This window comes from Semicossyphus pulcher, unplaced genomic scaffold (genome assembly GCF_022749685.1).
Source record: "Semicossyphus pulcher isolate SPU_LCO1_2020_fin unplaced genomic scaffold, fSemPul1.0.p SCAF_11, whole genome shotgun sequence".
Classification (NCBI taxonomy): Eukaryota; Metazoa; Chordata; class Actinopteri; order Labriformes; family Labridae; genus Semicossyphus; species Semicossyphus pulcher.
The window spans coordinates 23,065,486-23,091,367 of NW_027211615.1; the positions used below are offsets into that span (position 1 = coordinate 23,065,486).

The 25,882-nt window shown below is 39.8% G+C and overlaps 1 protein-coding gene across 1 annotated transcript; it reads right to left on the reverse strand.

Moving 5' to 3' along the window:
- Window positions 1-1,760: 1,760 nt before the first annotated feature.
- On the reverse strand, window positions 1,761-24,328 carry adgrf3b (adhesion G protein-coupled receptor F3b). Its single transcript, XM_069685031.1, has 17 exons — window positions 24,292-24,328; window positions 22,434-22,504; window positions 20,140-20,295; window positions 19,124-19,276; window positions 18,973-19,034; window positions 18,839-18,897; window positions 17,005-17,129; window positions 14,602-14,832; window positions 12,395-12,628; window positions 12,080-12,220; window positions 11,738-11,937; window positions 9,609-9,797; window positions 5,965-7,272; window positions 4,322-4,363; window positions 3,993-4,022; window positions 3,839-3,915; window positions 1,761-1,844 (listed from the first exon to the last, which is right to left on the reverse strand). The coding sequence occupies exons 1-16, from the start codon at window positions 24,312-24,314 to the stop codon at window positions 3,847-3,849; spliced, it is 3,093 nt and encodes a 1,030-aa protein (XP_069541132.1). The 5' UTR covers window positions 24,315-24,328; the 3' UTR covers window positions 1,761-1,844; window positions 3,839-3,846.
- Window positions 24,329-25,882: the final 1,554 nt, after the last annotated feature.

Sequence of the window (25,882 nt, forward strand, 5' to 3'; positions counted from 1 at the left end):
CACATAGTACATAGGTTATAGTTCATGTCACTTTCATTTAAAATGATGAAACAAAGACAAACTTATTGAGAAATCTGATTAGCTTCATATAAAGTCAGGACATACAATCAGGCCATATGAAGTAAGTCTGTATTGACCTTAAGCCTCTCTTTGAAGTGGGATTGTACACGGTACTCATCAATAGTCAGTGTACCAGGTATAGTAGATAACAGTCAGCACAGAGACAGTGGAAAACTTCAGCGGTAGCTTGGTGAGCTGTTTCATGCATTTATTTGTTTAGCGCTAGCTTTCCTGATGCCTGGGCACAGCAGCGCTCTTTAGCAAGAGTCTAACCGGATTATTTGGTGTTGGTTTTGCATAATCCTCTTCAGGAAAATAATCCATGCAGACGTGGAGCTGTCTCAGTGTTGATGTTTACATTTAGCGGAGCTAGCAACCGCTATCTAAGGCCATTATCAGTCAATAAAACTCTGTTGTCAGCATAGCAACCAGGACACACTTTGTTTGAACCGTCCGGAAAAAAACAGGCAAACAGCAACTGTGATATATGCAGGTATATTCAAAACAGCCAACATATGGCATAATACAGGGCATGCCATTCGTAGGAATACAATATCCTCTCATCTCCATTGTGAACGTCAGTTTGTCGCTTTCACAATAATCTGTTTTCTTATATTTGCTGTCTCATCACTTACTGCTGACCTGAAGAGCTGTTCTGATACAGTTTGCTGCATGCGTAGGTATACAGGGCGGTGCAGAGACCCTGTCTGCAGCAGTGCTTAGCTCAGCTTCCATGTATGAACTCTTGCCAGCTTCTCCTAACAGGTGCCATGCTGACTATCTACTGTACAAAATACACTTACTTTTAAGGGCTGGGTATCGATAAGGATTTTTCAATTCGATTTGATTTCCGATTGATTTGGTTAGGGGTACTTCAGTTACAACCTGTACTTTTTATCTAACATGACAAACACAGCAGTCAACACAACATTAACTATTATATGAATCAGACAGCTTATAAACTTTTTTTCAAGTTTCAGATTTTTAGTCTGAACATCCGAACATCATGGTTTTGATTAAACAAACTTGATTAAACGAGATCTCATAGCGCGAAGAACAAAACCACACGAGACTCAGAGTTATGGGGAAAGACATACTGTACAACACGCTGAAAATTCACTCGCGGCCAAAGCCGACGCAAACAGAGTGTAACATAAACATCAGTGCGAAACTAACTTACATATTCATAGACGCACACACGATAAAAAGAGTCCGTCTGCGATCACTGATGTCTCCGTAGTAGGTGCAGTAAACAAGTACGGGCATGTCTCCCTCACTGCCGTGTTTTGGGGGCATGCGCTGAGTAGTGCTGCGTTCAGGGGCGCTCAGAAACGTGAGTGATCAGACACGTTTTTACATATTTTTAAAGATCGATCTCAGGATTATTAATCAATTATTAAGTCAAAACACCTGAACTATCCCTAAAAGCAATACGGTGACAACCCAGAATTATGTTTCACTTCTTTAAAAAAATTGCATCTGCTTATCCTTTACAAAATAAACAATGCATTCAAATGTTCACATAAACCACATTAACATATAACTGTGGAGCAGCATTTCATTTTTTAAGACACATTTATTGCTGCAACCACTGTTAATAACAATAATGGTCACATCTATCAAATTAATAAATATGATCAAAACATGACTGTTCTATCTAATAAGGTTTAGATAACAATTCAACTGTGTTTACTAAAACCATCAACTTTATAATCGTCTGGAAACTATAATCTAAAAAAAAACGGTGCTGCAAACGTGTCAGCGGGTGTGTCCGTCTCCACAATCTGAAATATAGACAAAACATGGAGTTCAGAATATGCATTGACTGGTTTCACAAAACTTACAAATATTTTCTGCTTACATGCTAAACAGATGTTTTGCTGTTTAATCAATGAACCATTAACAAACCCATTGTGTGTACACCTCGGCATAGATGCTAGTTCGCTATGGTTACTGCAGCAGAAACTGTCAGTGTACATCGCTGTGTTACAAACTGATAGAAGTTGTGTTATAAAATACAGAAAAAATAGGCATCTTTTATCTCCATTTTAAACAGTTTAAAGTTTCCAAACTGAACACTAGGACAACAAAATTAAGAACTCCTAATAGTAAAAAGTTCCTTTTTATCATCAAAGTCCTCCTGCTATGATAATAATGTTACATGACTTCGGATTTCAGTCTTGCAAGCAGTGTTGCTCCAGGGACGGCAGTGTAGGTCTACAGCTTAAACAGGTCCAGTTTGAAATATTCCTACAAATATTGGACGAATTGGATTTGCTGCAGATATTTATGGTTCCCAGAAAATGTATCGTGGTTTTGGTGATCTCAAGATTGTCATGCCTGCCCGTTAGGTTAAGTTTGCTTTTATTTTTCCCTCATGTGTCTTGTCTGGTACTTCCTGTTTTATTTTGAAATCACTCACCCGTCTCTGTTTCAGGTCTGTGTCCTGCCGCTCCCCCCGTCGTGTGCTCACCTGCTCCTGATTGTGCTCTCCCCAGCTGTGTCTCATCACCCTCATTACCTCATGTATTTTACCCCGTCTTCCCCTGTCTCGTTGCCAGTTCGTTTGTACCCTTGTGTCGCGTTCCAGCATTTTGTTCCTAGCTCTCGCGTATGACCTCTGATTCTGACCCTGTTTGCCTTTTTACCTTGCCTTTTGCCTCACGCCTGTTGGATACCGTAGCCTGATTTTTTGACTGCCTTTTTTGTGTACCGAACCTTGCCCGGCATTAAAACTCTGAAAATCTGTCCGCTGGTCTGAGTTTGCATTTGAGTCTTTCATCCTTGGTCCCCGGTTCATGACAAAGATCTCTTTTCCTTCAGCACCACTGCAGGTTTGCATTTGTTGTTTAGAGAGACGTGTTTCTACAACCACGTCTGTGAAACTGGAGTTGTTAGCATTCTGCGACTAAAAATTCAATTAATTTGTCCCATTAACAGTCTCACATGACTCAGATTTAAAACTCTCCTACAGCTGTGATGAGTATGATACTAATCCTGAATCATGCGCATGGACGGATTATCATGACCACGGGCCCCTATACAAACGCAAATAGGCCTAGCACACGCGCACTGCATGTACCCTCACCAAGCACAAAAATGTGGTCGCACAATAGCATGGGGCAACCCACAACCAGCGCTGCATTAGCATCCAGGTCCCAGCAGGAGGCAGCACTGTAGCACCTGCACCCCTACTAAAAGTATCACCCACTTGCTTTTTGTTCAAAAATGTTGAAATCGACGATATTTGATGTATCAATATTAGTTTGCGTTTTGCCGAGCCGTCGAGCAAACACTTTTTTATTTTGATCTCAAAATAGAAAGTTAACGTACTTCGCAACCTGCGTCATTACGTCATTACATGATTGGAATTTAATTGCTAAATTAACATTTTTATTCAAACAACATTATCAAAATAGCACTTTTTTTCAAAACAAAAATACTTTACGCATAAAAAAGATATTCATTCTTAAGGCCAAGGGCCCCCCACTGGCTCAGGGCCCTGGGCATGTGCCCACTTTACCCATGAGGTATTCTGTCTGTGACTTAGCGTTATGCAAATGAATATGGGATGACATCACCAATATGCAAATTAGAGTGTAATGTCATCTGGTGACTTCTAGCGACTTTTGGAGCGAGTGCTAGCTACTTTCACTGGAACAGTTGGCAACACTGCGTCTGTGGTTTTACATGAGCAAATCAGGCTTGCTCTCTACAGATGCTGTCGCAGCAATCCATGCAGATCACGCAGTAAAGAACAGACATAAGTAAGACTGACCTCAGTGTTTATTTGTCCTTTGTGTATGTGGTCGAAGTCAAATTCTTCATGCTCTCACTTTTTCCTTTTGATTTTGCCTGAGGGTAGAAGCAAAACGAGTGATGATGAATGTGTCAGTTTATAATGTAATTCTAATTAAGCCTTGTTAACTTACCATTATGAGCCTGTACAGCTCCTCTCTGACCTGAAAATGATAACAGACATAGCTTGCTTAATATATTGGACAGATGATGAAAACATACAGTCGGAATTGTTGGGGACGTTTTAAGTCCTGCAATTTTTGGGCCAGACCTATGCCTCCCATAGCACATTTACAAAGTCCATTACTAAGGCATTTACGCTGTAACGTAGAATTGGTGTATTATTAATTCAGCCACTTGAGTAGTTTCACAGCTTTCCCTGCTGATGGCAACTAGAGGTATTTTCAATACTTAGTCATAGAGCATTATGGATATCTACCTATAGATAAAATGTCAAACCTACCTTCGGCTCTGCAAAACAGCCCGTTACCAAAAGGAAGAAGCCCTGCAAGAGAACAAATGTTACCAGATTTTATATTATATTTTAAGTTTATAGGTTTGTGTAAAGCATTTCTCTTCTGGGTTCCATTTAACTTTAAACTGCATTAACACGTTTGGGTCCAGTGACATTGTTTTGACATTATACAGTGTAAGAAGAAAAAAATTTCTCTTAATATTGTTGGGACATGCTGCCTGTATTATGTTGACATGAAAAAACACTACATTGGTTAAGCCAACAGACATTCAATAGTCAATGCTGACTTTTTAAGTATTCCAAATAATCATAAAATGTTGAATAAGGCTGTAGTTATAAGTGGATACTGTATTTATTACGGATAACAAATTAGATTACATATTGTTGTTTTTTTACAGATCGAGGACAATTAACATTTTTCCGACTCACCAGAAAGATTAAAGTCGAGCTGAAACGGCATTTCGAGAGTATCTAGCTTCTGTATCGTGACGTATTTCCGAGTGAAACAGGACGTGCAGGCGGGACGTATCATTAGAGGGATTTGATTTGATCGTTGAGAAGTGGGCGTAGACAGACGTTCTCCACAGCGCAGTAGCTAGCTAACTGTCCGAGCGTTCTTGGTGCTCTGCGGCTAAATGTTGCAGATTGATTGGTTGAAATTGTTTGGTGCTAACTTACGTAAGCACGCGTGAAATTTAGTTTTACCGGAAGAAAAAATGATCAGATTTTGATATAAGAATACGAAGAAATGGATTTTCTGGGGTTTTTTGGCCTATATTGTCAAATAGATGCACAATATTACCGGGGATGTGATCTGAAAGGATTAAAATGACACCTCGACTTTAAATACCAACATTTTCTGATTATGTAAATACATAAAATAATTTGGTCAACATAACATGTCCCTTACAAGGAATTTATAAAAATATTTTTTTAAGAGACGGTTACGAAAAAAAACCTCAAGTAAAGGTGTGGAAGTCGAGGTTGGTGTCTAAATATGTGCCTTTGACAACAATAGTTAACGTATTTTAAAAACATTTGTTTAAAGGTTCTCTGATTTGTCCTTTACTGTAAGAATAAATAATGGTTGTTATGCACAAAGTGACATTTGTACAAACAAAGAAAAAAGCTGCCATGCTCGACTCAAAAACCCTACAAAGGTTATCGGTGGCGACTCAAAGGTAATAATGTAAGCACAAAGACGATTTGTTTAATCCCAGCCTGGGATGCATATATCCGATGCTGCTATATCGTACTTAGTGGGTTGATTAGCCATAATATGCGTTTCTGCTTTATATTTATTCATTAATTATGCTACCCTTTAGTTACATCAGAAGACCTTCTCTGTCGTTAGTGAAGGTTTTTGCTATTTATGAACAGTGCTAAATTATTCTTTTGATGTAATTTCTATTTTAGCAATTTTGTTATTGGGTTTTTTTTTTATGTAAAACTTTTTTGTATCCTGCTGTTAAAATAAAAGATAAATAAAAAAATATTTAAATAAGTATTTGCCATCAAAATGATGAATATGATGCAACTGGTTTATGCTGATGAATAACGCAGTCTTGAACTGGAGGACCTCCAAACCAACTAAATCTTCACATTTTGAAACAGAGTCACTTTTAAATTACCTGAAAGGAGTTGAGGATGGTGAAACTGTAGTTTGCGACATGAAACATGGGACTATCACTTTCCAACATGAGCAGTGCGAAGCCAATGATCCATGTCACTCCAAAGATAGGTGTTAGAAAAATCACCACTTTAAGGATGCTTTTGACCGTCTCCTTGTCATTTGCCTTGCTGCCTTCAGGGGTGGAGGACTTCACCAGAGTACTAATGACGACCACCATGGCAAAGAGATTTGTCAAAATAACAGTTCCCACAGGTATCAGAAAAGCATGTAAGGAGCCGTCCAAGAGTTTAACAAAAACTAGCCAGCAAGTTTTTCGATTGTAGTAGGGCTTCTGGGTGTATTTGTAAAAGACATAGCTGGAACCCACTATAAGTACCGGGCAAAAATACCCAACAACGCCGGAAAGGAACATGAAGAGTCTTTTCCTCAATGGGCTGAAGACAAAGATGAGCTGGTGGACAAGCATGACACTCAAACACAGCATCCAGCTGAACATGGCCAAAAAAAACAGATGTTTGCATATGGTCAAAACTAGACACACGGTGTCACTGAGACTCTCGGGGAAGGTGGAAGCCAGAAAACAGGAGTCAGCAAGCAACAGGAACGTGGCGATGTTCACCATGGCTGTGTGTCGGAAATGTGAAAGGTTAGTCTTGACAACGCCTGACCACACGACAAACTCAACGATGAGAAAGATTAGCAGAGAGCAGATGGATACACCCAGGCCCACGAAGGTAATGATATCAAGAACTTCCGTAGATATATCGCTCTTGGCCATGAGGATTGAGAAGGAAGTCAGGTGATTGCACTCGCAGAGTGTTCGGTTACCTGCGTCACTTTTAACAGTGCATCCGGCCTCTGACCACTCTCTTTCGGTGGTGTTCCAGAAGACACAGAAACGATTATTGAATGCGTGCTGCTCTTTAGGGAAGTCCAGTGTTATTTCTACAGACGAATCATTGCTGTCCACAAGTGTGGCCGATACTAAGAGGCTGTTACGCTCCCTATTGCCAAAGTTGTTTTTTAATTTATCCATTAGATTTTTCACACCAATAGTCTTCATTATCCCACTGTCTGTCTTGTTCAGATTCAGATTGACATCAAACACGGAGATTTGGCAGTCACTATCCGAGCAGAATTTGAGCTCTAAGTTTTCACTCGCGATTCCAACACTCCTGTTGACTTTGATATTCTTCACCAGAACTTCCACAGACTGAAGGTAATTTGATGACATGTCGTAGACGATAGATTTGTTGACCCCACCCCAGCTGCTGTTCAACATATTGCTTGCTGCGTTAATAAAATCCTGAAATAGAAGAATCAAAGAAATCGTTAGTAAGGGACATTTTATTTATGGGCTTCAGCTACGAAAGAAGCAGATCAAACTGCAGCCTGTAAGTGCTGCTCTGCTTTACCACAAACTACGGTGAGAGCCTCTTGTTGCAAATTACATTTAGAGAATTCTGACACTGACTTATGAAATGCACAAATCTGCTAAACTCCAAAGATATTTATGATGAGCAAAGAGCGGTGTAGAAAACATTTTGCTAGCAGCTTCTCATTGTTATTGGGTGATCAAACATCTCTGGCAGCATTAATTATTGGTTGCTGTTACGGGCTCCCCCTTCTGCTTTCTTTTCCCTCAGGTGGCTTTTCGCTGTTGGCTCTGCCCCTTCCCTGCACACCATGCTAGTTACTAGTTACTAACTTAAGTTACTTTGGTTTTTCTTTTCCTTTTGATGCTGGAGGTCTGGTATTCTAGTTTTCACGGCTTCATTTCCACTTTAGTTTACTAAGAACTTTTACTAGGTTAGGGGGGGGAAGAGCTGGGTCCTACAGCCCATTGTGTAGTTGGCCCAGACTTCCTCACTCCTTTTGTCCTTTTTGGCCGGACCTCCAGACTCCCATAGTTTTGGTAATTATCATAGCATTGTTTCTTTGTAAATAAAAATTAATGATCTTTTTGAAACTTGTACTCGGTTATGGTGTCCTTCTTCATGTGTTACTGGCCACATGGTGAGCCAAACATTTCCTTTGTTGTGGACGTAACAGTTGCAAATTCATTTTAATAACAGAAAGACTGATTTACTTCATAACACCACAAGGGACTGATTGTTCCTGTAGTGTGGCGTGTTTATGATGTTTTAAACATGTCAATTTAAAAGAATTCATGACAGATCAATTAGCCAAAGCTGTTAAATCAATTTGATACATATGCAACAAGTTAAAGGACTTTGATAGGGATCTGTGCCATAAAAAAAATGTCATGTAGAAAGCCCTATAGAATTGGGATAAAGAGCTGATCGGTCTCTCTGTGGGCCTGTGTGTGCCTGATGTCTGCCAAGGCCCTGACAGGGCATAACGTGGACCGGAGCTGCTCGACCTCCTGCTCTTCTTCAGGAGAGGAGAGTGAACGTAGCTCCACTGGCCGGGACAGGTGCAACTCTGATGGAACTTTGGGCATAAATGCCGGGTTGGGGCGAAGGCTCACATCAAATCAATCAATCAATCAAATTTTATTTGTATAGCGCCAAATCATAACCAGAGTTATCTCGAGACAAAAAGAGCAGGTCTAGACCGACTCTTTGTTATGTTATTTAAAGAGAGGCCCAACATGAATCACCATGAGTAGGACTAAGCAATATTCGGCAACATTGGCGGAAAAACTTCCTTATAACAGGCAGAAACCTTGAGCAGAACCACACTCAGAACCAGACTCATGTTGAACAGCCATCTGCCTCGACTGGCCCTGTCGGGCAAAAATCTGCAGCAGTCTAACCACAATTGAGCACGCCCTTGCTGGAGAGTTGTGATTTTGAGTCCAATCATCTGTGGTTCCACTATGGTACACAGTATGCTGCTGAAGAAGGGGATTCTGGATAAAACACTGCCGCTCCTGCTCTAGAATCATCTGCTAACGACAGCTGAATGAACATTTTGCAGCCACTTTTCAAAGCCAATAAATGGGAGCGAATGGGCAGCCAGGCACCATTAGCACCACTCTGCGGTTTGCACTATTGCAGTTTTAGGGGGGAGGCAGGGTGGAGGGTTGGTGAGGCACTTCAAGATTCACAAAAACTCCTTCCTCAGTGTTCGTTTTAACATAATCATGTGGAACCAGAAACATTCTGCCAGCTGTTTCATGGGGACTCAAAAAGCAATGCAGATACACCTCAGCTCTGATGACTCTAAGAACTCACCTCGAGGGCGAACACACTAAAGGATTGCACAGCTTTTGCGGCAGCAATGTGCTTCCCTGAGACTTTGAAGTGATCATGATAACATTTCCACCTTTGTGTGACCAAAATATATAGAGTCTGTAAATATTTTCACATTGTTGTAATAATCAGAGGGTTACATTGGCGCAGGAGCTTAACCCTAGCATTTAGGGAAACAACTTGTGGAGACGCTCTAAAGCAGGGCAGATATGAGAGTGTTATTTAATCTTAAGACCTGCCTCTCCTGGCTTACTATAGCAGCCGAGAGTAGCCTCCCATATATGAACTAAAATGAATTAGACCCATATAACAGTTATCACATCACCAAAATGTGTTTCAGGTTGCTGTTTAAAAGGTCAAGCATGACTCTTCAAGCTCAAAGCTCCACGTTTTACAGTCAAGGTAATAAAGAGCGAGGGCTTACATCGTAGACTTCCTCAGGCAACTCGACGTTCTGTGATGCTCCGGCCATCTTGTCAAGAATGTTGATGGAAGTGCTAATGTCCGCCGTAGTGTCGTCGGTGTCTGAGTCAAATTTTGTCGAGCTGTTCTTTAGTTGTCCGAATATAGTCTGGGCGAACTCCTTGTTAGCCCCGAGTCCTTGAATGAAGCTCTAAATACAACAACAAACAAAACCAGCGTGTAACAGTGTACTCAACAACAAATTTCATCGCCACATAAATTGTTACAGGCGTCCAAACCGTTGGTACCGAAAGGTTTTGTCCATGATATGGGTTTTCCTTTTTTAAAGACACTGAGAGCTTTTTTCTCTTGGAATGATGAGGGGTTTTTTTTCATAATGATAAACACAAATCAATGTTTTTGTCTGTAAATTTCGTCTAAAGTTACAGTTTAATCTAATTTTTGTCAATCAATCAATCAGACTTTATTTATATAGCACTTTTCATACAAATAAACTGTAATACAAAGTGCTTCACATAATACAACAATATGGAAAAACATTAAAATTGTAATAGCTAGTGGGAGGAGTTTGCCCCCAGGGCCCCCCGCCAGAAAGCCCCCCAACAGAAACCCATGTCCCCCAGCAGGGTCAGGGTTTGGGGTAGGGGTAGTGGAAGGCCCCGAAGGCAAACCCCCCCCTTCCCCCCTTGTGCATCAGGATAATAATGAAAACAGGAACCGAGGAAGCGCTATCATAATTCACGTTAAGTAACTGTGAGGAAACAACAGAGGCAGGATTGAAAATAGACAATAAATAAAATAAAAAATAAAATAGAATAAAAATAAACATATATCAAGAAGTAAAACTGACTAAAATACATAAATAAATAGATAAAGAAAGAAAGCTCAATTAAAAACCAGACTAAGAAGGTAAAATTTAATAAATAAACAGATAAAAAAGAAAGCTCAGTTAAAAATAAATAAAATAAATAAATGAATATAAATAAAAGGTAAAATACAAATAGACAGATAAATGAATTAGTAAATAAGGCTCAATTAAAGGCCTGACTAAAAAAGTAGGTCTTGAGTTTGCTTTTAAACATATCAATACAAGGATGCATTAGGTCACATCAAAGCTTTCACTATCAGTTCATAAACTGTTATCACATGCAGTGAAGGAAATGGTCAGAGACCTAGGTGCTGACAGGCTGTGAATTTGCCCTCAATGGCTCTTCCTCACCAACCTAATTGGGTCCCAGTAAACTGAAATTGAATTTCAATAACTGAACTTGAATTATGAGAACGGAATTTGAATTACGACAACTTAATGTGGAATTTGAATTATCAGAGTAATTTAGTTAAATTTCACGTTCAGTTTCAAGTTTATTGGAATTCAGTTTTAAACTAATACATGGAGCGACGCCTGTGAAGGTATTATCTCAGCCCTCCTTCAATTCCTGCATGTAAAATAAATCTACGGAGTTGTGAAGTCGGAGCCGAGATGCCAAACACAAGCTATGTTCTGCTGCTGCGTTAAACGTTTCAGATGTTACAAACGTGACTTGTCGGACTGAAATTCAATTTCAAATGATGCTATTTCAGATTTAGAAGCTTAAAGTCGAGGTGAAATGAAAAATGTCATTTTAATCCTTTTAGATCACATCCCCGGTAATATTGTGCATCTATTTGACAATATAGGCCAAAAAAATACAGAAAATCCATTTCTTCATATTCTCATATCAAAATTCGATAATTTTTTCTTCCTGTAAAAAAAAAAAAAAATCCCATCTGCTTACGTAAGCTAGAACCAACAAATTTCAACCAATCAATCTGCAACATTTAGCCGCAGAGCACCAAGAACGCTCGGTCAGTTAGCTAGCTACTGCACTGTGGAGAACATCTGTCTACACCCACTTATCAACGATCAAATCCCTCTAATGATATGTCCCGCCTGCACGTCCTGTTTCACTCGGAAATACGTCACGGTACGGAAGCTAGATACTCTCGAAATTCCGTTTCAGCTCGACTTTAACAATCAAATTCAGTGTTGACTTACATATTTCAGCCCATTCTTCTCTCTTGTCAAATTTAAGGGCAATTGGCGAAAACACATTTTGTAATGAAATATTTAAAAAATGAAGCCACACTCACATCTGCAGACGACAGGATGTTGTTCAACTCTTGGTTGACGCAGTTGGAGAACACTGGCTGCCAGGTAGTGCCCTCACAAGTGCGTGACTTATAGCCTACCCTTCCTACTGGGCATGTTCGGTTAATGGCCGTGTCACCTTGTGGGGTTTTTGGCCAAGTCTGTCCATCATACACCTCCTCGCTGCAAAATTTTTTACCCACTGAGAAAAAAAAAAAAGAGAATCATTTGTTTATTCAAGAGGTTATCAAATGAATGTATAAAGATAATCTCTAAAAGTTAGGATACCATATTAAAGTTGACAATAAGGCAGGTTAAATAGAATTAAAAGAACAATCAGATACCATAAATTACTGGGATGTCCACTTCTGAATTTCTTTCTTGTCCCTTCGAGTTTTTAAAAGTGACAGTAACAGATTGCGCATTGCTGACTTCCTTGCAGCTGATAGAAGCAGTGAAAGTATAGATCTGGTGATTTCCGTCAGCTGTAAAGAAAGATCAATTTTTGTGATAGAGTTAGGTTTGTCAAATTTACAGACATATGCAGGAATACTATGAATTATTTAAGTGAATTATTAAAATGAAAGTAGTGTTAATGTTGTAGCCAACAGAGAGAAGGAAAGGGGATTGATAGATTTAAGAATGTAGGTTTGTCTTACTTGTGTTAGATTGCATTGTACATCCATCTATGTAGCGACACTGAACTTTATAGTTCTCTATGCTTTTTGAGATAGAAGCAGTGATTTCAACTTTCTCACGGGTCTGCTCATCTGAACACACCACAGTAAGCGGTTTGATCTTCAGGAGGATGTCCTCAGGCAGGAGTGCAACACTTAGTTTTGACTTGGCTATGTGCCTGACTGACCCAGTGGTGAATCCACACTCGTATGTGCCTGCAGGAAACATTTCTGTCACAGGTCATTGGGTTTATAAATGTAAACAGTAGACGTGTCTTGGAATTCAACACCTTTTTTTACCCTCACTTTTTGTGAATGAAAACACCAAGTGTTTTTTTTTTTTTACAGCAGGGACCATTTGAGGATTAATTGAGGCTGTATAGCAAAATTTCAAGAGCAGGACCACACCTCAACCGCGCCTCGTCCGCCATTCTCCGAAACTTCCAACCTTCCCCTCTCCCCCCTCTTTCGTTCTCGCATTCTGCACAGAACGGGAAGCAAGCAAATCACACCAGCATTATCAGAAGAGCTAACATAGTACAACGTTCTTCAAGCAAAATGGCCTCACTCAACTTTAAGAACTTTTCCCAATAGATAATGACTTATTCGTACGGAATTAGTATGATTATGTCCAAAATTCTCAGCCGACGCCGACAAGCAGAAATCCCTTACGCTGCTTCTGTGCCCGAGACTATCTGAAACATCGTCACCCATGCAGTCCTACCATGCCCTGTCTCACCCAGCCTCTTACTACACCATTCCTGCCTGCACTCAACCTCATTAAACCCAACCAACAACTCCTGAATGTAGAAGTCTACAGTCATATACGATCCAGAGTATATCCCTTGACCGCCCGCTCACCAATGAGGTCAAATGATTTGCCCATTTTGTCATCCTCCATTTCCCTAACTTCTGCATCATCCCCCTTGGTATTGCAATCAGAAAACATTCTGGAAAGTAAGCAGATCATTATCAATCTTTCAGCACCTAATGGCCGTAATTCCAAGGGAAGAATTATCCCTCCACTATGTCACCATTAACCGTGCCATACCCTTCGTCAAACTGATCAGGCACATATAACTTTTAGGCTAATTTTGGCTGCAGCCCGAAACTCTTCAACGCCCTCTGCTTCTGATTTGGATACAGAGACTTCAGTTTTTTCAACCAAATCAGCCTTCTAATCACTGTTTACTTCCTTGCCCCTGGCTGTACTAAACACCAACGCCCCCTCTGTTGGTTTTGGGGGTTCTTCAACAAAAATGGTTCACAGTGAAGTGGCCCAAGACCTTACAAGTGAATGGCAAAATGGTTCCTCCGCTGCCTACGAAATATACCCCATAGTATCCACAGCCATTCTATAGGGCCTTAAATAGTCTCACAAATCCGTCCTTATGCTCAGACAAGCTCCCAGTCGTGAACATAATCAACTAAGGACAATCCACTGCCCCATCCGTTACGCCCTTTATGCTTAGTCCAACTTGGAACTCTGACACAAATATTCTCCACGCAGCTCATCTTCCCAGTCACTCTAACACCATCGCTGACTCTCTCTCGTTTCTCATTCCAGAAGTTCGGGCGCTTGCACGAATGCATCTGACACCTGTTTCTTCACATTCAAATCTGATGTTAAACCTGTAAACCCTGCATTAGTATCCCTGATCATCCAATCACAGAATTACATCATCAACAGCTTATTGCCTTCAACCCTTTCATCGTACGGGTGTGCTTGGTAAAGTTTCCACCGCTCTCACAACTAGTAAACCATGTGTTGTCTTTTATTGTTACCTCAACTTTAATTACCTACGCCCCAGTGAAGCGTCCTGTTGATGGTGTGGTCCTTACTAGTGAAAATCCTATTGTTAATCTACCCAAGTGAGGGATGTGGTGCCAAGTGTATGCTGATGGATGCACGTGAGGGTGCACGGATATGATACAGGAGCAGTTTATCACAGTTTAAAAATCAATTGAACCACATGAACTTTATAAGAGATTTTAATCCTGCAGCGCAGTGAGGAGGAGACAGATCTGTGTGTGTTTCATGCTCTGCTCCTGGCTTAACAGCAGTCGCAACCTGTCCCCTATTTTCGTGCACAGTTACCATAAAGTATAAACTACATCTTCTTATTGCATGCCGTGAATGACACAAGCAGGAGCTTTAATAGTCTATATAAACATCTGTCTGTACTTGCCTGCCCAGATGCCTGTCACTTTCTCAAGTGTGACTCTAACACAAGACTTGTGTTCCTTTGTGCTACAGCTGAAGTTCAGTTTCACGACGCTTCCCTGGTAGAGCTCAAAGCGTTGGTGCGTCGTGCTCATGTTCCAGCCAGTACTATCTGTCTCCTCGTCAAATGTGCATTCCAGGAATGGAGCGGACTCATAGCACACTTGACTCTGTGGAGATTCCATGGTGACCAGTCCTGTGTGAAGAAGGCAACATAAATACTAATACATAAGGCTGGGAGTAAGGGGTGTAGCATTTCACAAACCAGCTGATCATTGCTAATAGTTTTATTCTTTGGTGACTACTTCGACCCATTACAATCTTAACATGGATAACAATGAAATGTCTTTAATTCTGCTGTATATATCCGTAGTTACCAGAGATTTCATTCTTATGTTTTTTCAACATCTATCCCATATCCCCTCCATCTCTCAGATGACGAATATTTACATAGTATTTCCTTTTTTTTTGCAAATATTTGCATCTCATTTAAATGCGGTTCTGCTTTTAGCTATACTTGAAAATCTGACCTCTCACCGCCATTTTACATATTCACAGTGTTTGAAATACACAGTGGCTTTCAGGGGAGCCCTTCATTTTCCAGGGTGCACTGCTTCTAACCATGTCGCATGCACGTGCATACACGGAAGTGCACGTACATGCTGTGTGGATACTTGCAGGAATGCGCAAAACTGTTACTACTACAGTTTATACTGTCGATAACATTTCAGAGAGGCTAAATAATGTAACGTGAGGGTTCGATGTGAGGTGGATGGACAACTCTCATAAGAAAAAGCAGCCAGATGGAGAAGGATAACTTTCTTAAGCGACCCTTTATTTTCCTCCACACTTCGGCCCAATCCTAATCGCCGCGCGCACGGACTCACAGACTTTGAGGCGCGTTCCTGGTGAGCGCTTCGTGCTGTCCCACTGTCAGATCACCGAGTGCGTGAGGGCTCTGATGCGGACTTTTCAACGACAATAACGGACGTTCCGTGAGTCCGCATGTCTGCAGACTTCACGCAGACTTTCCTGTGGGACTTACCCAGAGTTCATAGCGAACTTGGTGATGTATACAAACGTGATTGTCCAGCCTCCCACTCAATGTAAACTAATGTTCGTACATTGTAGTATTCAATAATGTTTGAACAAAAACAATAATATATACAATGCGAGCGTGGACGGTGACGGGAACCGCAAATACGTTTATCTGTAAGTGACAACAATTAAATATCGGCATTAATTAAACATTAATGCCTTTCTGACTTCTGATAGTTTGTTGAATAAAGCTTTTCTTATCTTAAAACATGTAAACACTGTAAGACACACACATACATACTGCAGGTCGGCTTTTTTCTTATTAGATTTAATGGTCCGTCTGGTTTCCAGGCAACGTGTGATGCCATGAGAGTGTGTCCCATTCCTCATTTTTATGCAGTTCTCAGACCCTCACGGACTCACGCACTGCACGCCTGACGCCAATAAAAACCGTGTGTGTTCAGCGCTTCGGCTTTAGGGTGGAAATTGGGATTGGGCCCTAGTCAGGCTTCACAACAACAACACTTCCTGGTTATTATTATGTTACTAAACTAACCAAACAAAGGATAGGATGACTCGAAGTAAATGTAAGGGAAACCACAGAGACAGATTCAACACGTTACACTTCTAAAGATACTGCAGGAAATATTCAAAGATGTAAATATGTAAATAATAACTTTGTTAACTTTAATATGTAAATAATTGACAGTATAAACATTGTTAACATATTTTTAAATAGGCTGACTCTACTCAAATATATGAATTAACTTAACATGTAAAGCTTTCAAAAACAACATATTGTTTCAAAATCAAAGAATAGAGTCGGCCTGATCAGATCAAAGATCAAAAACAGTTTCAGGATGTTGCAGAGAAAGCTGCAGCGTTGTGAATGGACACTCAAAAGATTTGACTTCTCAGGTGCAGTTTTAAAACGTAATGAGGTAGATAGTTCCTGTTTCCACTCTGGCTGACTGTCGAGGTGGCAGCGCAGATGTGGAGCCCGAACTTTTTGTTGGGAAGTTTGGAATTTCTTGTTTCCTTATTTTGTGAGTCTTTTTGAGTTCGGTAAATACATGGTTTTAGTTTTTCAAGCCGCGAGAAGTTCTTTGTCTGGAAGCCTGTTGGAAACAATCGCATGTTCTGTGCCCACGGGTTTTAACGAGAAATGCCGACACATGATTATCACATTACATTGAGCAGCAGGACATCCTTTGAACAGAAACTGCTGTACTTAATAGAATAGTGTCTTCTGTATTTTTAATTATCATTTAAATTAAATATCATTATGATCTAATTGAATGACAATAACAGCCACATTTTTTTTACTTACCCATAGTGTCGACCCAAAGGACAGCTTGAAATTGGGTTTCCAGCTCAGTCAATATGGCTTGGAGTTTAGCAGTAGAAAATTTTACACTCAGGGCTACCTCGAAATCAGCAATGCTGTTGCTTAGCCTTTAAGATTAGGAGAGGATCAATGGAAGACCATGGTTAGTGTGATAGACAAGATCAGTGTGTTGTGATTAATGTTATATGACAGAAACTATGAGGGATAAAAAGTCTGTAGAGTCCAAGCGCCAAAATCCATCCATTATCTATACCGCTTATCCTGTTCAGGGTCGCGGGGGGGCTGGAGCCTATCCCAGCTGACATTGGGCGAAGGGCGGGGTACACCCTGGACTGGTCGACAACCTTTCGCACTCACACCCACACCTACGGGCAATTTAGAGTCACCAATTAACCTTACAAGCATGTCTTTGGACTGTGGGAGGAAGCCGAAGACCCCGGAGGGAACCCATGCATGCACGAGGAGAACATGCAAACTCCGTACATAAAGGCCCACCTTGCCCAAACCAGTGCTGTTGCCTCTAGCTGTGAGGCAACAGTGCTAACCACTGCACCACCGTGCAGCCTGTGCCAAAATCATTTTTTTATAATAAATAATTATCAATACTTAATTTACATGTCTCTCCTGATTAAACTGTCCAATGTGATTTTATCAGTGTTTGAACGGATATGTTTGAGGAGAGAACTAGTCGTGTAAGACCGCTCGCTTTTGCAAATTTGACAGCTGTTTTTCTTTTTGTGGTCTGTGTCGTTTGCCCCCAACAGCCCGTGTGAAGCTGGATAGAATGTATGATTAAGCTTGTCGGCACCACACGCAGTGACTGTTGTTTTTGAAGAGTGCATGTGACGGCTTACAGTCGATTCAGACTAGAAGCGTTTAAATGTTTCTGTGGGTTGGTCTTAACAGAAAACGATCTTATTTACATAAGAAACGGGACCTTAATTACACCCAGCGAGAATAACCGCATGAGCCGAGACGGAGAGCAAGCGAGGGGGAGAGAGGGACAGAATGTAACCGACATATATACTTATGGCCTGCGGGAGACTTATGACTACTTTTTTATTTCAAAGAAAATTAAACAGGAATAAGGAGCCTGTGAGTGACTTTATCGATCAAATAACTTACTGGAAAAGTTACAAATAAAGTTAAAAAAACAACAACGGCCCGGGAAACACTTCAAAATAAAAGCATTGTGAACAAACGAGGGGAGTCAGACTTCCAGATCGGGCTTTTACTTTGAAAAAACATACCCTACTTTACTCTCCATGCCTGTGACTTTTACTACAGGAAGAGATGTTAATATTGCTGTCAGAGACCAATAGGACTGATCACAATTCATTTTCACCGTGTATCTTGGCCGAGAACGAGATAGGCGAGCCTCCTGTTCTCCAGCTTTACGCCAGCACCGTGAGGACTCTCATCTGTTTTCATGCATTTCAAATGAAAATGAACACGTCACGCACACGCCACGCTTCCAGTGTGAAATCAGCCGTTAGATTCTGATGTGTTGCTGAAAAACTCACCAGGAATTTCCCCACTTTCTGATATTATTTCTCTTCCCTTTGCACATCTATGAATTAGAGTTAAGTAAATAGAGACGCCGTAGAATGACCTTTTAGATATGTTGTAAATCAAGATGAGCTTGTTCCGCGTGGTTTCTTTTGATTCTTTGCGCTTTGAGACTCTGCCAAGTGAATTCAGCACAACTCTGGAGTTCTGCTCGGGCTGTCTGCTTATGAGAGTACAGCACGCTCTAATTTAACGTTTTCTTTGATAAACTACAAAGAAAAATAGATCCATAAACAAATTGCATTACCTCTGACCGGTTACATTCAGGTATTCAAAGCCATGCAGGCCTTGAAATTCCTCCGTGAGCTTTAAAAAGAAACAGATCAATTATAATATTTGTATATGAGTATATCTATATTTTGTTTTGAGATCAAGACTTACCTTTGTAGTTTTGCCGGCGTCCCAGATCTGTTCATTCAGTATAACTGATCCATTGATTTGAACTGTGATTTGATAGCAAACATTATCATTTGTTTCACTTCAGATATCAACAAGCATTTCTGTCCATGTGAAAATGTGTAAGAACTGTTACCTTTGACTTTGGCGATGCAGAGTGGTGTAATGTGAGACATATTCTGTTTGCAAGTACTGCCATGGCAGCAGTTGTAAGTGCTGCAAATTTCGTTGCTCCAAATGTAATCGTCAGAGCAGTTGCAAGCTATATCCTTGCCAACAAGCAGGCACTCTTTAAAGGGAAGCACAATCATCAATTCCATGGGTGTGGTTTGATCAGACTTTGAAGGACAATGAAGTGAAATGATATTCATACAACACAATTTGATGCCATTCCCACTTTTGAGATGTCAGGATCCATAGTATAAGAACGAGAGAGTCTACATTGGGAGGACATCACGGTGGAAGGAGCCGTGATCTTTGTATGTACCTAACCTAGAGTAGTTTAAGTTATGGGGAAAAATAAAAATACGTATGAACATATACTAACTGAAATGTTTTTTATATGTTGGACTCTTAAGTGTCTGACGTACGCAGTACTCGTGACCCCGTCTGCAGCGGTAAAAGATTCCCAATCCGCATTTTTCCGTTAAACTGCTTCAAAAGTGAAATTCCCCACTATTTGAACGCATTGCCTAAACACACATTCACACCATAGACTGGAGTAATGAACGTAGCCACCTTGACGCCACCCATCGGTTTCTCGACCGTGTAAATGAAGCCTCGAGTTCAGGATTGCCATGTTGGATTTTCTGGAGCCAGAAGCGACCATATTTGGATGAGAAGGTGGAGCTGGAGAGGAGCGATGGGTTTGCTGACCCATTATCTCGTGAGTGAGCAATTTTAAATCCGTGTTTCCCACAGAGAAAATTATTTTTGTGGTGGTGACTTGCTGCAGTTGTTTATTTATCAGACGCAAGAAGTAGCAGAGAGAGTGGCGGGCGAACGACACTGTAAGGTTGAGAAGTGATGGTCGGTCGATGCTGGGAACTTTTGCATGTTTATGTTTAACCTCACCTACCTTCTGGAGAGGAGCCACACCTGGTTGTGGGATTTGAAGGGTCTATCAAAAATGAAAGGGTACTAGGAAAATACCTGCAACCAATACATTGTGTGTCATGGTCACGTTGTGGGAGTCTCCCTTATTATCCAGCACTTGGAATTGCCTGTTATTATCCAAAGCTGAAAGCATCCTCTGGGCTTCCACTGTGATATTGGTCTCCAGCATCAACTCAGCAACGTAGACATCCTCTATAACAACATGAGGCATTTCTGTGAGTATAAATTAGCAAGGTGTAGATTCATTTTCAGAAAAATTATTAATGATGCTCGATAAACAAAAATGCAAGAAACCTCTAAAAATTAAGAAAGTTAAAGCACTTTGGGCAGTAACGTGTCAGAAACTCAATTATAGGTATTTATATTTGAATTTGAATTGTTCCACTTGAATAATTGAATTAAACATTTTTATTGGCCTGGCTGATCACCTATTGTCATAAATTGAGGGGTCTTTTTAATCAAACCAACAACCCTTAAAGTTTATTTATTAAACAGATTACTGATTTCTTTAAATTCAGGATGAATGGGGGCGAATTTTCTAACACGTTCAGCTCCCGTAACACATCACACAAACGGCAGGCAGTGCTGTGAATCTTGCTCTTCCTCATCAACTGCGTAATGTGTGTCTCAGCAAACAGAAATTTAAATTTCAAGAACTGAATTTAAACTGTGAGAAATTAATTTGAATTGCGGGAACTGAATGTGGAATTTGAATTTTCAGAGTATATAGGAATTCTGTTTCAAACGGTTCTTCCAAGAGGTTATTTCTGATTCAGTTTTCTAAATTCTAATTTGAATTCTGTGATTTAAATCAAGTTTTTTATTCAATTATTTAGGTTGAGCAATTTAAATAAAAAAAATGAATAATTCAAATCAGTTTCTACCACAGACTGTCTAAAGATGAACAACATGACAGCTCCCTAAAAGTGAAGCCAAACCCTCTCTATCGCCCCCTGCTGACTGGCTGCAGTATAGGTCATAAAGCCCGCCTCCTCCATGTTAACAGATGGGACATGAGTCAAACTATAAAATCAAAATACACAACAAATTCATGTTTCTCAAACATGGTTTCTGTCATTATAGTTAGTTATTATCATGATTTACGTCCAAGTGTTCATTTTTCTGACAAGTTTATTTTTAATTGTTATTTGATGCTGTAAAAATGATGATTGACAGCTCTGCTGACAAATACGGCTCCTGCAGCCGATCTGTTCCTGATTAGCAGGGTAGAGGAGGAACGGTGAGAGGAGACGTAACGTAAACATTAACTACAGTCACTGAAGTTTCCATATCTGTGAACGTTAACCTCAGACCAACACAAAGAAGCTTTTCTGCTGTTAAACACGCCCGCCATCCGGGAACTTTGCTGTTATAAAGTTAAATGTGTGTTTTGGTTAGCGGAAGTGGCTACGGTGGTGTCACCCGCCGATCTCTACGGCGCAGACTCTGGCTCCAAATGACGTCACCAGCGCCTATCACGGGGGCTATTTTGGCTTCACTTTCATACAATGGGTGCAGATGGAGACACATTGTCCACCTATACAGTCATCGGTTTCTACTGACATATTCCTGGTGTCGCAACGCCTTACTAAAACACACTGTTTTTTCTTTTGAATTACATTTATCACCCATGTGTGTAGGGTGTGTTTGCAACATGCTGTGATACTGCAAATCAATCTGAAAGTCTAAAATATTTGGTTATCAAAGGATTTGTTAAACGTTGTAAGCCATTTTGTTCCATATAAAAGTAAGAGAAGAAAATAGCTTTAGCTGCTCAGCTTATCTCTGTAACCGGCTAACGGGACAAAATGTTCAGAGTTCATTGAAAAGACACATTTGTATTAACTACTGTCAGGAAACTATAGCTATGTTGTAGAAAACTTTTACTCACACAGAGGAGATTTAAAAAACAAAACTAGTTAATAGTATTACACAGTTAATAAACTACAAAAGCTCCTTTGTGACAGTTCTATTCTACAGTCCTTTATTTACGGAAGTTTTCTTAGGCATACTGATGAGACCTATAAAACATTTAGCCAAGCAACTCACCTGCTTTAAGAACCTTGAATGATAAAAACAAATAAACAGAATTAGTCCCTCTGTCGGGTTAATTCAGCCTTTTATCAAATAAACATATATGCAAGGATATAACTTTTTAGTGTGCCAAATATATATGGACAAATGCTCTGTTAATGAAACAGTTTATGTGTGTGATGCTCTGACTTGTGTGCATTAAAATACGATATTACATAATAAATAAAAATGTAAGTATACACAGAAACAGGAATCACTTTGTTATAGTCCTTTCCAAAAATATAAACACTTTAAACTGAGGTGCACCTGACAGAGGATAAACACCGATCCAAGCAGAAACACAAATCCCCTGGCACACATTGTTACTCTGTCGGGAAAAAAAAGAGAACGTTAATACCGACTAACCAGAATGCATACACAGTTTTCAGTCCAAATCCTTTGTTATAACCAGATTGTATCCAGTGTTCTTTTTAAAAGAATTGACTGTAAAATACACAATAAAAGCAATTTTTTTCCAAATAGATCAAAGCCACATCTGAGAGTTAATACAGCACAAGCAACGATCAAGGCAGGAGGGAACGAAGTCAGAAAGAGCCAACAAACAGCTACAAGTGCGAACGGACATTGGTGCCAACAGGCGCTGTAAAGGGCCTGTTGGCATCATCATCATGAAAATCCTAGTCAGCATAAACTACATCCTCAATGTCATTATCAATAGCATCAATATCATTAAGGTCAGAGGTGTTCACAAAGAGCTGGGTCTTTAGCTTCTGTTAACAAAAGCCTTTTATGTTGTGGATTCTGAGGCTTGGACAAAGGTTGTGGACGGCAGAAAACAATGACAATTTACATTATGGAAACACAACTACACACACACACACACACATCAAAATTGTTCATTAATAATTACTACTATCTTTGGTGTAATCCTGGCTTTTCCTTCAATGCCTTTAATTATCATCAGTTAGGAAAAACACATAGTAATCAGTCATTTGTAATGTTGTTTTAAAAAGTCATACACTTAATCGAAAAAAGATTCACACGTTCACACATTTTCATTTCAAAAATCTTTCTGCCAATGTTTTTGCTTATATTTGTGTGTTCGCTGTCTCAGCATCAGGTAGTATGCATATATATTTTGCATACAGTTTAAAATAACCTGGATTTAAATATATATCAGGATTTAAATAACCTGTAAATATCAGCAGCTATCTATTTCATTTTCCAAGGTATTGACGGCTTGTATATTAGCATTTCAGACACATTATAGTTAAAGGCCTGTTCATGTGGTACAGTTCAAACCCACCTCATTTTCTTATCGAGGTTAGGGCACGGCTTCACTCTGTTACACTGTGGTTGTATAGCACTGGGGCTACAGTACAGCCAGCCTTTTCATCTACCAACCCATAAAAGACGTGTGTGTTCTGTAAAATCATGCAGACTTACAGACGTGCAGATATGAGCACAATTAAAGTTGAATGTAATTGTTTATTTGAGCAGCATTCAACTTAGATCAATGTAGATTCAGTCAATATGCTTCCATTCAGAGGGGGGTTTCCAGGGGGGTAAAACTGTCCCGACTGAAAACATTCCCAGATTTAAGTCGGAGTAAATCGCATCTTAACTTACTCTTATTTTGTTGCTGCCAGACACTTAATTATGTTAGTAGAGAAATCTCCATGCAGTCCACCTTGATGATATCACAAAATAGTGTTAGCTCTGTGTCCCTCTTGGAAGAGTACAGTTCCTCTGAACAATATACTTGTTGGACTGTTGTTTATGGCAGGAGCAGAATACATTTTTTAACGAGGAATGAATGAGCATTTAATTTTGACTTAAAAAGCTGATTCATCTATTGCAATAGCAAGGAGCGATCATATATTTAAAGAAGACAGTCAGTCTAGACTTGTATGATTATATAATGTATAGACATAATATGTATATACAAATACATATATGTATTGGAAGTAAGGGGGGTTATTAAGCATATTTAACTCAGCAAATTTGACAAATATTTCAAAGCATAGACTTACAACAAAAGACTATGACTGACATCATTACAAATACTATGTAAAGGCCAGTTAAGAAGCAAACATTGATAGCTTGTTCTTGATCTCTCACGAAGATAAAAATTCATTTAATACAAGTTCTTACCTTGGCTTTGCCATTAGCATCATCAAGGAGGCCGATGATTAACCAGTCACACAGAAAAGTTTGACTATCCACCATCTGTCATGTTCATTGTGATATGTTAAAGTACTCGAAGACATCTGTTATAACAAGGCTGGAGAGTGTAGGTAGGGGGTTGGGACACACTAGTGTTCTGGCTTTGTTCAGAAAGGCCATTTGCATGGTCTGCATGCCAGCTAGACTGGTCACCATACACAGAGAGCTTTCCCGCTTTCCATGGATATTTGTCTACCAAATCAGGCATTCTACTTCAGGAGGTCATAAAGCTACTGCCTGTCCCATGAAACAAGGACACTTTGAGCTCTCATTTAATCAGCTGCCCTTATAAAACATCATACTTAAGATCCTTAAAAAGCTGCTTAATTAAAAGAAAAAAAAAACATATTTACGAAAAGGCTTATTTTCTAGCTGAAGTTTTTTTTTTACAATAAGCACTACCACTAGATAGAACTATGGTCACCAACCAACAGCTAATCATATGTCAGAAACATGCAGTTGAGTACCTCAGCTGTTCCATTTAAGTAAAATTACATAGTACACAAATACAAGTATTTTAAATATATGCAAATTTTGCTCATCCTGTTCAGGGTCTGAGGGGGCTGGAGCCAATCCCAGTGGTCATTTGGTGGGAGGTGGGGTACATCCTGGACTGATTGGCATTCATATACAGGGCGTATAGACAACCTGTCATGCTCACATTCACACCTGCACACAATTTTAGAGTCACCAATGAACCCCAAGTACCCGGATAGAAGTGAAGGGAAGCCAGCTGGTTTGTTTTTTGTTCTGAGAATGTTACGTGCGATGTTCTGATAATGTTTTGAGCGGGACGTTTTTATTTGGTTCCCAGAATGTTCCTTTTAATAGCAGGAGAACGTTCTCTTGAAACATTCTCTGAAAGTTGCAGCCATATCTCCAGACTAGGAGGGAAATCTCTGGTCTGTTTACTGCTTGTATAATCTGCCGTTTGTAACTCTGTTCTATTAAGTACGCTGGTGCCTCCATAATCCGTAGCCTGCCAGTTTATCTAATTTACTCACCCAATACAAATGTATCATTACCTGACATGTCTGTTTTTATTTACATATCTGATTTAATTTGATTTTTTTAATGTTTTCTTTCTGCTATGTTCTTCTATGGTTTTGCTTTGCTTTTCCTTTTTCTCTCTCTTTGTTTTGTTGGTGATTGGTCTTTTTTCTTAGTGTGATCTATGTTGTAAGTAAAAGGTAAAAATATGGTGATAAGTAAATATATGTAAATGATGTACCCGTCCTACGTCCTCCAATGAAAATAGTTGCAAAAGAAAAAAAAAAAAAAGTTGCAGTGAGAACGTTCAAATCACATTTCAGGAACGTTTTATAAATAACATTTTGATAGTTGCGGCCGTACTAACATCCTGAAAAGTTTCTCAGAACGTTGCAGTGAGCATGTTCTACCTTTGTTTTTATGTAACATTGAGCAAATGTTTTATAAAAGGCGTTCTGACATCCCAGGCCTTAGTAACATCCTAAAAATATCTTCACAATGTTGCAGTAAAACTTTTGACGTGAGTTTT